This window comes from Centruroides sculpturatus, unplaced genomic scaffold, assembly GCF_000671375.1.
Source record: "Centruroides sculpturatus isolate CEXI.00-Female unplaced genomic scaffold, Cexi_2.0 scaffold473, whole genome shotgun sequence".
NCBI classification, from domain to species: domain Eukaryota; kingdom Metazoa; phylum Arthropoda; class Arachnida; order Scorpiones; family Buthidae; genus Centruroides; species Centruroides sculpturatus.
This window is the reverse complement of record NW_019384687.1, coordinates 445178-463266: the sequence shown is the minus strand read 5'-3', so window position 1 is coordinate 463266 and position 18089 is coordinate 445178. Positions and strand designations below refer to the sequence as shown.

General features: G+C 27.1%; 1 protein-coding gene across 1 annotated transcript in view; it reads left to right on the top strand.

Annotated features, from left to right (window-relative positions):
- The window catches only part of LOC111627073 (DNA polymerase alpha catalytic subunit-like), a 109452-nt gene that overhangs the window by 5986 nt on the left and 85377 nt on the right, over positions 1-18089 (top strand). Inside the window, exons 5-9 of the mRNA XM_023370628.1 lie at positions 4142-4266; positions 7639-7775; positions 8443-8756; positions 13093-13210; positions 14254-14414. Of these exons, the coding sequence (XP_023226396.1) occupies positions 4142-4266; positions 7639-7775; positions 8443-8756; positions 13093-13210; positions 14254-14414 (855 nt within the window). The remainder of the gene's footprint in view (positions 1-4141; positions 4267-7638; positions 7776-8442; positions 8757-13092; positions 13211-14253; positions 14415-18089) is intronic.

The following is an 18089-nucleotide window of genomic DNA, read 5'->3' as shown; positions in this document are numbered from 1 at the left end:
ATCACATAATTACTATATTGTGTTTGTGTAATGATATTTCGTACATTTTTCATCATTTCATTTTTCTATATTAAAAATTTTAATTTACAAAATTAGTTTAATATAAATTGATAAAACTAGAACAAAATGCTATATTAAATTGATATACAGCAATTCTTCACTTAATGTCATTTTGTTTAGTGTGTATTTGAAAATATTAAGTTTTCTGTTTTTAGATTGTTCTGCTTGGAATGTATAAACTGTGAATATATATATTACATAGTGAAAAATGGGTTTAGCATATAACTGTACTTAGAAGACATAACATCCAGTCTTGGTATAGTAATAGGACTATTATTAAGTGAATATTGCCTACTGCAGACAATGGACAAAAAATTTCCTATCTTTTCTGTACTCCAAAATCTCTTAAGTGGACAGCACAATAGATTACATGCTTTCCATGAATAGCATGTTAAAAATATCATGCTTATCTTTGTTACTATTATTTTATACAATTTTATTGTGTCATTGCCTTGAGAAACAAAATTTTTACAGTTTCATTTTTAGATAACATTTTGACACTTTCTGCATCAAATTTTTGTAGATTGTGTTGGCATTCTCCCTTGCATAATGGAAATGAGGTATTAAGTTTAATGATCAGACATTCTGAATTGAATGGGACAACTTCATTCTCTTGTCTTTTGTCATTTCAGAGTTTCTTGATAGTTAGAAATTTTAGAGAATTTTGATGAAGGAAAAAATAGCAGAAAGTGAACAAATCAATTAAGTCATGTTGAAAAAATTGGCAAACATCGTGCTTGAAATGCCCAGTTAGCAGAATCAGTAATTCCATCTCCCTAGTTTGCATAGTTGAGTTCCAGTCCAGGCCAGATCTTTTCTTCTAGATTTCTGTAAATAAATTAGTTTTTAATTTTTAATTACCAAATTTATGGCAAAATGGCTCATAATGGTTCTACTGCCAAATTATGTTAGTTAATTATCACATAAAAATAGCCTTATAATTTTGGTGATTCTTTGGCTATTTCTGATTTATATTCTAAAGACACATTCTTTCATTAAACAGAACCCTGTATCAATTATTTAAAAAATCATCAGTTATTGTAAAATACAAACCAATTTTTTTAAGTAGATACTTGTCCAAACTGTCCTGACAACGACTGGTTCTAAATATATTTGAAGAATCCAGATTCTGATGTGTCATAAGAAGTTAATTTATTTTTGATATATTTAATTACATTAAGTAAGTTATGTAAATGTATTTTTTAGATGGTTGTGGATATGTTGAAGATGGTCGAGAAATTTTTGATGATAATTTAGAAGATGGCCATGAAGGTATAATTAAATTTTCTTATTATTTTATAATATATTTTTTAATGAATATTTATAAATTAATCACTGATCAAAACTATAACAAACTGACATATACTTAATTTTAAAAAATAATGTCTTGCATATTATTTTTTAATAATTTCATAAATTAATATATTAATTCTAGTTATCAAATTATAGTCTTGGATCTTAAAACAAAATTTTATTTTTTAAATAATATTTTTTGTTACTCTTAGATAAAGTTTTAAAAATTAAATATGCCATTGGGAATACTGTATATTGGAATGTTATTTAACAAACATAAAATAACATAATAAATGTAAAGTAAATTAAAGAAAACTACCTCAGTCTATGTATATAACACTATCTAGAGAGATATTTATCAGTCCAAATGCAATAAAATCTGGCATAGTGATATATCAGAACATGTAGAAGACATTTTCATAAAAAGTACCAAAACCCATCACTGACACTTAGAACTGCAAACAACAAACATTTTATTTGTACAAGACACTCATATATACTAAGATATTAGTGATGCAGGAAATACTGCTAAATGTGGTCCCATAAAATCTGAAGTTGAAGTATGGTATTTTCAATGGCTGACCATAATTGATCGTCTGTGATGATTTTCACATACAGTATGATACTGTTTTTTAAGGCTGCCTAATTTGCAATATGTCCTCAATATTATAAATTATATAGTTTGATAATAACTAAGTTGATATTGGCAGTAAAGAGAAAATAATTGACTGTTATAATTTATTTTATAATTTGATGTAAAATTAGATAGATGTTTATTTTCTTTTTGTTGTCAACATGAAATTAATTTTAATTACACTAAAATAATTAAGAAAACTAGTACACGGAGATTTTTATGCATTAAAAATATTTTTAAATATATTGAAATGATAAATATATTCAATAATTTCAAAATTATTTATTACTTAAATCATTTAAAATGAATGTTCTGTTTTGAAAATAGTAAATTTATTTTCATTCATAAAATTACTGTAAGATTACATTTTTTAGGAATTAATTGCAAATATTAATACATATCACTGACTTATTTAAAGTTTTTCTATTTTTTTCTTAATTTATGCTTTATAAAACAGTTGTAGAAAATTTATTATTATAAATAACAAAATAAATCCCTGCTAATTTTGAAAATAAATTAGAATTAAAATCTTGTTCTAATTTATATATTTTATATTATACTTTTCTAAACTGTTAAAGCTAAAATTTTAAACTGAGGATGGTCAGATTTTGGCCAAAGACATTTTATTTTATTTAATAAAAAGTTTAGCTTTCTGAAATTAGTAGACATTTGTTTATTTACAGAAATGGTGTCAAGTTTTACAATCTTTTACAAAGATTTATTATAGATCATAATTATCAAATCAAATTTCAGTTTTAGGACTCTCCTTACTATTTCAGAAAAGTAAAATTTTGTAATTTCAAAGAAAATATCACATAATTACTATATTGTGTTTGTGTAATGATATTTCGTACATTTTTCATCATTTCATTTTTCTATATTAAAAATTTTAATTTACAAAATTAGTTTAATATAAATTGATAAAACTAGAACAAAATGCTATATTAAATTGATATACAGCAATTCTTCACTTAATGTCATTTTGTTTAGTGTTATTTTGTTATAAAATCATCCAGGAAAGATATAAGTAATTTGTAATCATTTACAGTATAATTATTGTTGAATTTTCTTCATAAACAGTAAAATTGATTTTATGAATAGGAAATAAATGCTGGACATTGCAAACACAACCCAATTAGAGTGATATTAATTAATTAACCCAAATTATATCTTGTTATTTTATTTAGCCTATAAAGAAATTGGTTTCATTATACAGTCGACCCTTTATAACGCGGGTTCATATAATGCAAATTCATATATTGCTGCGAAAAAATTGCGACCTTATTCATATAAAGACGCTAAAAGAGACTCATAAAATGCAGTAAAACATCATCGCCAACTCATGTCGCGACAGGATTGGTCGAATCTGAACCAATAGTGGACAAGCAGCTGAACTACTTACATGCTACGGAGAGTTTAGGCGGGTAAGTTAAGTTTACTATTGTCTGTACAGTATATAAATTAGGTACTGTAAGTCTAATACAGTACTGTAATTTTATACATTTCTTGTGAAAAAAACATTTCTTATTCAACGGCCATAAAAATTACTTCTATTAATGATGTCTCCAAAGTTCAACGAATTTTTCGCAGAAAAATAACTTATCAGAAAATGCACCTGCTGTTTGGTGCGCTGCTCCGCGACAAAAACAAGCTTAAGCAATGGCATCATCGAACAGTGCACACTTGGTAAGTAATCCTACAATTTTTTGTTTATAGCATAGTTTATATGGATTATTCCCAAAAAATTATACGTGTTTTGGAAATGTTGAGTCAAATTAGTCTAGAATCAATTAATTTTATGAAAGAAAATTTTTCAAACAGCCTTAGTCTGTAAATTGCACATGTGCCGGGCTGTGATTGGCTCATGTATTTAAGGATTCCTACAACATGAAATTCTTATAAAGTGGAACGTATCTACCGTGTTATAGGGGAGTCGACTGTACAGTGATTTTGCTTAATGTTGCAATTTCCAAGAACCTATTGGTGATGTTAAGTGAGAACATGATGTATATATATTGTTTTATTAATAATGTTAAATGTATATTTATTTCTTTATATTTAGCCATTCATTAATAAGTTATCTCATTTCTATTATGTATTTTTTATACTTTAAATATTACATATTGTTGATTTCAAATAATGTCTTTATAATAGATGTTAAGATTAAAAAGGAATCAAGAAAATATAAGCCTCCACCTACTAAAAAGTCTATTTCTTCAAATAAACCAAAAGATATAAAAAGCATGTTCATGGCTTTACCTGCAAAAAGAAAATCTGAGGTAATTTTAAATGATAAAAATATATATTTTAAAAATTTTTTAATACTCACTTGAAGGCTTGTTATTGAATTTACAAATATATTACATATTTTTGTTTTTAGAAGTTTATTTCAATTTAAAATTTTCAAACTAAATTAGGATGAAAAAACTGGTCTGATCTTATAAATAGAACTGGTTAAAATAGCTAAATCTGCATAAAATAATATAAATTATGATATGTTAATAGGTTATATTATTTTATAATAAAATTTTAATGTGAATAATTACTATAAAACTAATAAAATGAGTTCAAATCTTATATTGCACCAAATGCACAAATATCAAAATTTTGATTGTCATATTTATGCATATATAAGCCACACCCCATTTATGAAACAATATATTTGAAAAAAAAAAAAAAAATTGTAGAATTCCACCAAGGGACAAGATTAGACATGGGTATTCAGAAATTTGGCAACACTGAAAATTTCAAACATGAATGAAGGAAGGGATGGTTAATGCTTATTGTCGAGTGCTTGCTTAGTGCATGTCAAATGTGAGTTGAATGAGAGTGAGTTACATGGCAAAGTATAAAGTTGAAAGTGGTTCATTATGCACAAGAAAAAGCAGGAAGGACGTTTGATGTAGACAAAAAATACATGCTGCAGTGGATTCAAACAAAGGATGCTCTTGAGAAAACATCACAAAATTGGCAATTGTTTTGCAGAAAGACAGTGAAATATCGTGACCTGGAAGCAAATCTGTTGAGATAGATCTGTGAAATTTGGGTAAATGGATTTTCTGTAATTGTTGAAATGATTGAGTTTGATGCTTGAAGGATTGCTCAAAATATGAAAATTCCTGAAAGTAAATTTCAAGAAAGTTACATTTTATGGCACAACATGAACTTGTGATTCAGCATTGAACTTCAATGGTGCAGCTGCTTCCTGACCCCTACAAAGAGAAACTGCTCATATTTCAGAAACATGTCCTCAGCTTAAGAAAGACACATGGCTACAACTTAAAAGAAATAGGTAATGCTGATGAAACTCTTGTCTTCTTTGATATGCCAAGTGACACTAAAATTAATCAGGCAGGTGAAAAAAAGTTCTGATGCAAACAATGGGAACAGAAAAGCAGTGCTGTACTGTAATGCTGTGCCTTACTGCTGACAGAAACAAGTTGCGACCTTAAGTAAATTTTTAAGTGAATAAAGTGGATAAACGCCAAGTGTTTTAATAATAACACAGTCTTGTGTTCAATAGTAAATAAATACGAAAACTTAGTTTCAAAAAACGAATCAAAATTTTTAAGTGTAAGACCCTGCTGAAAGAAAAACTACTACCTGGAATATTGGATGACAGGGGAATTCTACATGAATTGGCTGAAGTCAGTGGTTTTGGCATCCAGTTGTACTGTTATGTTGGCAGTCCATGTTGGTTGTTGACAGGTTCTGAAGTCATCTGACCAAAAGTATGAAAAAGAAGATGAGGGAAGAGAAAAGTGATATGGTTGTGATACCAGGAGGATGACTGAAATGCTGCAACCACTTACTGTATCCAACAAATGTCTTTTTAAAGCTCATCTGTGATGTTTCTACTATGATTGGAGGTGCACTGCCAGGGAGACAATGTCGACTGGGAGGCTGAGAAAAACCCTCCCTGTCTCAGATGTGTAAGTGGATTGTGGCTTCACGGAAACTAATACCAGAAGAAATTGTGTCCAAAATTTTCAAAGTCACATTCATTTCCAATGTGATAGATGGGTCATAAGCTGACCCAATGTATCTTGCATTATCTGAGAATGAAGACTCAAGTGATGCTGGTAGTGACAGTGAAGTTTCGAGTGAAGAACATAAATAGTAGCTGTCAGTTTCAATTGAAGACATTGATTATAATTTTTATAGTCTTTTAGTGTTTATTGCTTAGTTGGTTCTCAGACAGCTCCGTTTTCTTCTTTTTTTGCTGTTCCTTTGTGCCTTTTTCTTCTTATATCTCAACCCTGGTGACCTAAAACTTCCAAATAATCTCACTACAAGTCCTAAGGTATGTAAAGACAATTAATGATAATAAATTGTTTTAAAATTATTCATTATCTCAAGTACAGGCTGCACCCTAATGTTGGACAAAAAATTTAGGGTAAAAAAATGTGGCCTATACATGCATAAATGTGGAATTTCAAGAGAAAATATTTTTTTTTCCTATTAGAAAAACAGTTGATTGTTTGATATCGATATCTTTTATCTCGTTGATCTGATGTCAGATAAACAGTAAATACACACTCTACAAGTGTGCCTCATTTTAAACACTTATGTGCTTAATAAATGATAGTTAAATAGATTTTTAGGTTTTTATATATAATGGCAAATGAAAAACAATTTGTGTTTCACTTAGGCAATATTTGCTTTACAGCAATTACCTAATATATCATATTTACAACATATGCTTGTAAAATGTTTTATACAAATATAGAACAACGATGATTGATATTTTAATATATATTTTTTCAATAACACAACAATTTTACTAAGTCTGTTAAAAAGAATTATTATCTTATTAATTCTATGATTGAATTTTTAGAATTTTATTATCATTTTTCAATATAAATATAATAATTTTTGAAATGATTATGACAATATTAGAACAGATACAAAGTGTTTCCAGTAAATTTTTTGAATCTTTGATATTTTGAAATCTCTGTTATTAATATCTGATTTGAAACAATAATAAAAAATTCTGAACATAATCACTAATGCTTTAGACTATGTTCTATATTTAAACATATTAAAACAAAATGAAAAATACTGAAATACAAATAAGCTTTTGAATTTAATGTGAAAATAAATATTAGTATGCTCTTATTCCAAGAAAACTTAATAAAAAAATATTCCTTTGATTTTTTGAGCCGTATTTATCAATAATAGGGTTGCCAGATATCACAGTTTTCTGGAATTATCTTGGATTCTTTTTGACTGCCATCTAGTAAGAGGAGGACTTTATTCTAAAAATTGTTCCCACAATGAAGTATTTTTTCACATTTTAACTATTTCTGTTCCTGACAGAGTAAAAATACATATCCTGCATGTTCTGGACTTGAAGTGTCCCATATCTTTTGGAAAAAACTCATTTTGTCTAGATTTTATATCCAAATACCTGGCAACCCTAATCAATAAATATATTTAATTCTTTAAAATTTATTTCAAATCATTATTAGTTTATTTTTATTTAATAATAATTGTGTAATTTTGTCTGTTTGATAAAAAAAAATAGTTGTAGCAATTCTGTTTGTTATATAACAAACAGAATTGCTACAACTACTTTTTTTTATACAAAATTTATTTTTGTATATAGTACAAAAAGAAATTTTGTATATTTTTTAAAATTATGTTTTTAGTCAAATGTAAAATTGGATGATGATGAATTACTTGGAGATATCATACAGCAAGTACATAATAAAAAAGAATCAGAAGATATATTTAAACCAACAGTTTTAAAAAGAAAAATTGAGTGTTCTGAAATGAAAATTACTAAGTAAGTAAAATTATTATAGTAAAAAAAATTTTTAAGTGGAGTAAAATTAAAAACAAGTTCTTTATTGTAATTTACAGTACCTAATTTTATAATTTCTGAGATAATATAAAAATGATAAATAGCTTTTTCAGATGTATAAAAAGTAAATAAACTTTTAAAAGTTCTTTTAGAAATCATAATTGCCAATTTCAAAGTTTGTAAATGAATAATACAAGATTAGAACTAGTATACAAATATTAAATAAACTGCAATGTGTTTATCACTTAAAATTATTAAAAAAAACTATACTTTGAATCCTTTAATAGTTAATAGAGTAATTTTAATTTATTTGAATGGGTAATGCCTAAAAACTATTTTTTTTTTATTTGTATAATTTCTGATGTGCTTAATGATAATATTTCTTTAGTAATATATAGTCCATATAAAATTATATTGTGTCAATAATATATTGTTTAATTAAAAAGTAAAGAACATACCACAGTATTTCAATATAATACATTGATAAGAATTAGTTTCTGTATCAAGATACAATATTTTGTTAAATGTATTAAATGGGGAATAATCTTGTATGATTAGAATTCTTAAATGTATAGATAATTTAAAACTATGTTTTATAGATATTTATTAATTTCTAATTTCAGTTTAAATTTAATTTAATTACTTTCAGAAGTCCTTATAATCCATTTGTGAAAAAGAAAATAATGGACAGTGTTGGAGTCAAAGAAACTTCAAATTACATCCAAAATAATACATTACCTAACATGAGTTCATCCTTACAGAATGGAATTCAGAAATCAGCAAATCATCAAAGAATAGATTTTGATGATACAAATAATAGTAAACAGATAAAAAAGTGCAATAATGATGACATTAAAAATTACAGAAAAGTAATAGCTGAAGAAGACGATAAAGAAATTTTAGATGATGATTTATTTGATTTAGATGACATTACAAATCTAGAAGAATATGATATGCATGAAGGTAAATATTAATTTTCTGGTAATAGAAATTAATATAAAGATCATAAATTAAGAAGAATAAGTATGACAGTTTAAATCTAATAATATGATATTCTATGTTTGTATGTCACCTGCTCTACATGAACTGTTTTTTATTACTGAAGTATTGTTTTAATGACAGCCATGTTTGAATTCAAATTTTTTTTAGAAGAATCGTGTTGTTTTAGTTTTTGTCATTGTCATCTGGTAAAATTGATCATTTCTTTCCAAAGACTTAGTAATGAGCAAAAAAATTATTTTTTTTTTATCACTTAATAAATCTTAACACAATGTATTGCCTGTACAAACTCCCAAAGCTGAAACAAGTCATTACCTCAAATAAAACCTCAATACTTACTCCAGCACTGATTTAATATGCTGTGGATGACACCTGTGCTCTGGGTATGTATCAAATCCCTTTAAACAGGAGTCTCATCTGTATTGACTTCACATATAAGGCTCAGGGCTTATGATCATTAATCTAAGCCTCAGGGCTAAGTTTAATGATCATAAGTATGGCATCTCCAAAAATAAATGTGTCACTGTGCTGGCCCAGTTTGCTTCAGAGCCCAGGGTGTTCCCATGTTGGGCCAGTGCTAAACTCATATGAAAGATCCTTGACCAACATATGTTTTGGATGGTTGAAGTGATAGAGATTTATAGAGCTACCCTTTTGGGAACTTGCATTAATAGAGATAGCTTTAAATTACCAAAGACATGGTTTTAAGGCTTAAGGATGAAAATTATGTCATTTTTATGTTAATTTAATATTTGTTTTGATCTCTTGTGATAATTTTGAATATGCATCCTGACCCATATGGAAACATTCCTTTTAAATTATATCACTATGTGAATGGAATATTCTTGTAGAATACTTTAAGACCTTTTTTTATTTTACAAATTTTGTTGTGTTTGATGGAACAACTGTACTGCCTGAAAGATTCTTAAATAAAGCTGAAAATATTTATATTTATTAAATCATGTACTGGAGTAAGTACTGAGATTTTATTTGAGGTACAGTATATTACATTTTTCACTATACTTTAATCCAGGCTAAATCATTGGAAGTAATTGATTTTCTAAGTGTATTTAAACCATTAAAGTTATGTCTAGAATACAGCATGTACAAAACTCATTGAATAATAATATCTGTAGTTGATGACATTTTTCATTACAAATTGAACATGTCCAAATTCAAAGATTGATAAAATTTGGTAACTTAGGATTATGTTTCTGCAATGTAAAGAACTTAAAAGTTTACACTTCAGACAAATTAGTAGAAACTCACACAGTCTTTACAAAAAATCATGATAAAATAGAAAAAGTTTGCATGGTTTTTATTAAAAATCAATATTTTTCATTTTTTCTTCAGTTATTTTTAGCAGGATTTTGCTCATTGTTAATTATTTGTAAAAGTAATTTAGATGATTAAAGATGATTAAAATTAGAATATAGTCTTGTTTTAGGTAGGGGTTGTATGTCAGCAGGTCAGTATAAATTTGTACTTCATTCCAAAAAGATCCAGATGATTACAGATGATATGTAGCTATTTACAATTAATAGAAAAATATGAAATGTGTTTACTACAGTGAATAGCATTTTAGTCTAATGTTTCTGAATACACAGAACAGAATTGTATTATGCAGTATTGAAAACATTATTATACAAAAATACCTTGTACATACAAATTGATATATTCATCACAGTGAGAAGCATTTAGTGTAGTTTTCTGTGTTTGCAATATCAGAAGCAGGAGAAGCATGGTTTGCTGACTTCAGTATCAGTTTCATTAATGGCATTAGATCAGAATATTAATTGTCAGAATTACTTTTTGTGCATCTTAGGGTTAACTTAACCATTTTCCATCTCTGTGAAAACAAGAATTTATGTTATGTTCTTGTTTCAATCTAATATGAAACGAGAATTTATTGTATTTTGTTTCATAGTTTTAAGTTCATGTTTCTCAATCTTTTTAAAGTTGAGAAACACTAATTTTTTAAGCTTAAAGACCAGTAAAATGTCTGAAAAAATTCTATGGATCACTATGTTATGTAAGCCTGATTTTTTAAAATCTTTGTAGGTATTCCCATTGTCAACATTTGGGACATACTGTGCCATTCATAACATAATAAATCTAAAAGCATGCTTTGAATACATATGGAAATATAATTAATTAAATTGGAAGTAAACTATTAAAAGTGAATCATCATTGAACAAAATTTTAATTTTTATTAATTTAAATTACCTGTGGATCACTTGTCCCATCATCAGAGATCATACTGGTTTAAGTGCAATGATGAGTTACGATAGCATTAAAAACAATTTATAATGTATAATATAATATTGGTATAAAGTTATAATTTATTATTTTAACATTTTAATGAATTGTTATTTAATATTTAAAAAAATTATTTCATTCCTACATATTTTTAAAAATTACATAAAGTAGACATTATTATTTAACTTAGATTTGAGGTGATGTTTATATTTCAAATACAGGTATTCCTTCTATAACATGGTAGTTATGTTCCAAAAAAGTGGTGTTATGCAAATCTGTGCTATACAAGATAAAGAACTAATGCAAAACATAGGGTTAGGTTCTAAAAGTTAACAAAAGTATACTGTTCTTTTTTGTTAATAAGATATACAAGTATACCTCGCCTTACATCAGTAATTGGTTCCAGGAGAGGCGACTTAAGTCAAAAAACAATGTAAGTCGAATTTACTTGTCACTATGCTATACCCGGTTCTGTATTTTATTTATAAATGTATTTTTAATAATATATGATTAATAAGAATCTATTTTAAGCTTACGAACAAATAAATTTTAATATAGTACAGGAAAAAAGTAATCCAAATTTACGAATATGCGTACAGTACATCTGTACATACTTGTAAATATACATGTTTACAATTTGGCTATGTTTACAGTACAGTACAGTACATCGTGGACTCTTTTATTTGTGAATGTGATTTGCTTTAAGACATTATAAAATAAGATGATTTTGTAAGATTAAATAACAAATACAGGTATTAAAATTATTTTGCAATAGTAAAAAATAAACTAATTTACGTTAAATTTACCAATAACGAGTGGCACTGACAATGACGCCAAATGGTAGATATTGGAACTACTGTGGAAAATGCCAATATTGAGCTCTTAAAGATCTCTAAATAAGATGAAAACACAGAGTCACAGATGTTTTCATATTTTGTTCTCTATGATTTATGATGATTATATTAACATTTACTGTAAATGTATGCATTTTAATATGATTTTATGTGCTTTTAACACTTTTCTAGTGATATTACGATTTCAATATTTGTGGCAGACAGACAAAGTCAAATAAAATGATTTAAACTTGATTTTTATTTTTCCATATATTTTTTTTGACAAACAACCTGTAATTGAGAACTACGTAACTCGAGGTATACCTATATATGTTTTATTAAAGCAATCAATAATTAACTAACAGTAACAAATTAAAAGTACTGTATTACACTTTAGTATTTTAGTTAAGTAAGGGTATCTTCTGAGCTTTTTTCTTGATCTTGGTCAGACATATCAGCAACATCTTCATTTTTTTTATTTTTTCCATAAAAGTTTTTATGTATGAGAAAATAAAAATATGTTATTAATCAAAAATTTGTTTTAGTGGGTTTCATTTGTTCAATTGAGTACTGAACAATTTATTCTCCAGAATTTGTGTTTAAATACTGAATTGTTCGAGTTGGGAACAGTTTGAGTACAGTGATATCTGTGTATTTTGTTCATTGTTTTTACAAATGATTGCTTACCCACAATTAAAAAAAGTTTAATAACACTTACCTAAACATGTTTAAATAAAGTTTATTAAATACAAAGATTAATCTATAAAAATAAAACACAGTGACAGTCTTAAAGGCTAAAGTCTGCAAGCAACAACAACACCTGGTTGATAGGTAAGCTAGGACAAGAAAGAAAAAATTGCATTATCAAAGTAAACCTGATAAAAGGCACAAAACAAATTGAAAATTTCAATATATCTTTTGGCAAATTAAAGTGACTCATATGCTTACTTGAAGAAAAAAATATTGAATAATGAATGGAGTTTGTTCCTAAAAATTGTGAAATTTTGTAAGGAGATTTTCCAAATTTTCAAACTGTGTTAGAGCAAAACTGGAAACCATGGAATATCTCTAATTTTCCAGTCATGTTAGAGCAAAATTTTTTTGTAGAAGTACCATGTTGTATGAGGGATACATGTATGTCAAATTTGATTATAATGTTGGTTTTTAAAGTTAAAATAGATTATATTAATACCATTTATAATATTTAGAATATAAAAATGAAAATCAAGATAAAATGGATTTTGAAGAAACAACTGTAAATACAGATACAAAACCTGATGATAAAATGTGTTCTTTTCCAGAAGAAAGTACAGAAATAAAAAACAGGCAAGTTTTTAAATATTATTAATGTCTGAATCATGTACAGCCACAGTCTTTGACTTTTAGACAATTTGCTTTTTCATATATATAATACTTTAATATTTCTAAATTGCTCTTTGTATGCCAAATTTTCATTTGTATATTCTCTGCTGAAAACAAAAGTTTTGAACCATTATGTAATAGAGAGATTGTGGCTGATGTTTTCATCACTAAAACATGAATATCTGATGTTCAGTGCTGCCATCCTGTAAGCCTAAAAGTTTGACAATGGCTTTTGGAATGTCAGTGGAATTATGCTTGATGTTCCAAATACCATTGTCAAACTTCTAGGCTTACAGGGTGGTGGTGCTGAACATTTGATGATCACATTTTTGCAATGAAAACATCAGTCGCAACCTCTCTATTTACTCCTATCGATTTTGGTTTCATTAATGTGTTAATAATTTTTAGCAAACATCTAGCTCATTTATGAAATTTAATTTTTATTGTTTATGTTTAATGTATAATTTTAACATTTTAAATAATGTTTTATGTGTTGTTACATATTATGCATTATTTGCAGTAAAAAATTAAAACTTTCTTAGATTTTATAATTTTTCTGTTCAGCTCTGTTTTATGGAATTTCTTTTAGCATGCAGTCCTATTATTCAATTTTTGTGCACTTTTCAGGAATGCATTACATTCAAAAATTGAAGACTGCCTTTACAGATGTAATATTGCTAAATATATCATAACTATATTTTTTTTAAAAGCACTTAATATTTTGACATTGAACCTTGAATATTTAAGTCACCATATTCAAGTAAAGAAAACTGAAACAGTTTAAAAGATTGTAATAATCTTTATATTTTTAAAATTATTATAAATATATTAAAAATATACAAGTTTAAATACCATATATTCTGATATATAAGCTGAACTCAAATGCATACATTCATTGGATTAATTTAAATTTTTGTCAAAGTATATAAATATTATGAAAAAAGTTTAGTAAAATAAAGAAAAAGTGAAATTTTAATCATGAAATTAAATTTATTTTTGAAATTTAGCAAAAGAAGCCAATTACTAGGACTGACAACAACAGAATGTGTTTCATTACCTGAAGTTGTTGTAGATTCTTCAAATCTTCCTTTAACATTCAATACAAATAATGAAAAAATTCTAAAATTCTTTTGGATTGATGCATATGAAGATTACTTTAAGCATCCAGGTATGTAATAAATATTAACAATTAAATATGCAACAATTAAAATTTATTTTAAAAATTATTTGTAAAATTGTACAATTACATTAAAAATACTTAGCAGAGTAAATAAACTCGTGTTTTATGATAATAAAATATTTTAAAAATTTTTTACAAATTCAGAAGATGAAATATTTCCAAATGAAAAATATATGACAGATCATTTTTATAATCACAGGTTCACAAATCATTTTAAATGATTTGTATGCCAACTAAAATTTTTATTTTATTTAATTGTCACTAAATATTATTTTTCCATATTCAGATGTATTTGTTTAGAAGTGTATTTACCTCAAAATGTTTTATAACAAACTGTTCTTATATTGTAACTGTTGTAATTATCAAATAGTTGAAAAATCATCTAAATTTAATAAGTTTTACTCAATTAAGATGATGATTTGTATATTATTGACTAATAGTCTCATTATAAACTGAAATTAAAGAGAAAAAATTTTTTTTTATGAATTTATACATTTGTGAATTTCTCTTGTATATTTCTTTACATGCTTTGTATTTATTTATTTATTTATTTATTTATTTGTTTGTATATATTATTATTATTTTTTTATTTGTTTTTGTTTATTATATAATAATTATTAACTTTATTTTTGCAAACTGTTAATTTGTTAAACTAAAAGAAAGTTTGCTTACAAAAATTAGTTTTATAATATACCTCTAAAACAATAGAATATAATAAGATAACATTGAAAATTAATTAATTGTTAAATTAATTACTAAATCGTTAGTTTCAATCATTAACAATCTGATATCAATATTCATGCCATTAGGAATTGATCTTGTCTTGGGGAAAATTTTACAATTACCTAAAACTATTTACAAAATACAGTGGAACCTTGCTTAAGGAGCATAATTAATTTCAGAATATTACTCGTAATATGAAACAATCATTAATAAATTAATGTAAAGTACGATAATGTGTTCCATGCCAAAAAAATACTCAAATATTTTATGTATAATGTTTATTCAAAAAAAATTATACAATATACATTGTTAAGGAGCATGAATCATCATCATTTCCTCTAGAGTGGAATGAACCAACCTGGAATGCAAATTTGATTTGCAGAAAACAAAAAAATCAGAAAAATGTCTCAAAAACAGCCAAATAATATACCAAATTTTTGGGTTATGTAAAGACTATAATTAAATATTAAAAATTAATTAATTTGACTAGCGGTAGGTATTTATGCTTCCATCTTGTATTAAATTTAACCTATTCAATGTTGAAATTTTTATTTGTTGCCTGTGACACCATGTTGAATTTTCGTCCAAAAATTTTTTTTTTTAAATAATAATCACGTTTACTGTATCGTAAAAAATCATTTTTTTATGTTTCACAAACAAAATATATATATTGAATAATATAAAAATGAAAAAAATTTTATTTTAAAAGTTTATTTTAATATAAAAATTGTGACACAAAGCGACATCTAGTATGAAAAATGTTCTGATGTAAACATGGAAATATTCGGGATCGCTCACATAGGTCAATGAGGTCAACACAAATATTTCGGGATCAATGTAGGACAGGTTAATAACCAATTCCAAATTAAATTTTAGAAATGTCTAAACAAAAATTAATTATTTATAATTACAGTAGAGTCCCGAAAACTGTGCCTAATGTGGACCGAAGGGTGGCCGAGTTTGTGAAAATGCCGAGTTATCAGGAATGGGGTAAAAAAATAAGTACGAGTGTGGAGTCCTCAGAAAATACTGTACTGTACTTGTATGTATTGTTTGTTTGAGAATACAACAAAGAATAAACTGCCCAAATACCCTTAAACAAAGGAAAAATATCTACTTTATGAAGGCATAGAGCCATTACTACATGAAAATGAAAATTAATGAATACACAGTGTACAGTAATTTACTGGATAAGACAGACCTCAGAAAAATACTTTATGAATCATAAATCTGTCTATAATGAAAATGAACTAGGGGTTTTTTTGTCCTGCCAGTGTGTGGCCGAGTTATCTGGACTGCCGGGTTATCGAGTGCCGAGTTTTCGGGACTCTACTGTATTACATTTAATATAAGATGGAAGCATAACTGCCTATGGAAGCTAACTGCCTATAAATATAAAATTTTTAATATTTAATTACAGTTTTTACAATTTGGCTTATCGTTTGGCATGTTTATTATACATGATGTTTCAAAAAGAATCATCCAATTTAAAAAAAATCATAATTATTCAGCTTTTTAATTCATTTTGATTAAATAATATACTGTTAGAAAGAGGAAATTCTTGAGTTTTACACAGTTGCAGATTGGCAGCACCTGTGCACTTTGTTCACCTTTCCCTTTCATATTTTCAAGATGGTGACTGGACAACAGAAATCATTTTGTGTTCTACACTTTGCAAAGTGTAGGTCCATACCAATAGAGAACTAAACTTTTCCATGCCACAACGTCTGTCTGGCATGTTTTGCGGTGACGTTTGATTATGAAACTGTACAGGATTCAGTTAATGCAAGCTCTTCAAGCAGATGACAAACACAGTTGTGTTGACTTTTGTGAATTTATCCTCAACAAGGAGGCAGAAGATTACAATTTTGTAAGATACTTAGTGTTTTCTGACAAGGCTACTTTTCATTTAAGTGGGAAGATAAACCACCATAATGTTAGAATATGGGGAACAGAGCAAGCCATATCAAATTATACAGCTTGAGAGAGACACATGCCATGCATCGAAAGGGGGAGTCATATTAGCCCTGTAATATAAATACTCTTAAGTGTGTGTCTTCATTAGTTTTCATAATATAATCATTTTAAATCAGATGATTCTTTTTGAAACACTCTGTATAATGGGCTATGATTGTTGATGTTTATATGTAATATGTCTGAACACAAGTTTGGAAAAATGTGTGATCACAAGCAACACTAAGATGCTAGCAGAACGACTGCTAAACACAGACTGATGTAGCATGTGACAATCTGAAACTTTCCCTCTCCTTGTCACTTGTTAAGCGAGTCATTTTTTTTTTTACAATTTGTTTTGCTTGTTATGTGAATTATGAGAAGAGCTCGTTAAGCAAGGTTCCACTGGATAAATTGCCATACTTTTTCTGTCCCACACTCATTTATACATCTGATAAGTTGACTCCCCTCCTGAAAAAAATGAGTTTACACCGGAATCTGATTTTCCATTTTCTCATCTTTTATTCATGTGTTATTTGCAGCAAGTGTTTCACATTTCTGTTAGAAATGAGTATTGGAATCCTAACAATGCTTACGCTGAAGGAAAAATATGAACTTGTATCTGAATTTGAATGTAATAAAACTTTGCAAGCCGAGTTTGCAAAACAAGAAAACTTTTCAAGAACAACATTGGTGAGAATTCTGAAGAAAAAAGGGGTAATTAAGAAACTTTTTCTTGGGTCTTTGTCGCAACTGTCTTGAAAATACTAGAGAAAGTCACAGTACAGAAATGTCGAAGATGCTCTGGTACGTTGGCTAAAGCAAATTTGTTTGTTGAATCTTCCTGTTCAGGGCCAATACTGAAACAAAAAGTGATGGAAATCACTGAGGTACTTGGAGTAGAAAGCAATTTTAGTGCCAGGGACGGGTGGTCAGAGAGATACATTGCATGTACTGTATAAAGCACTACTGTATTTTCCTAATTGT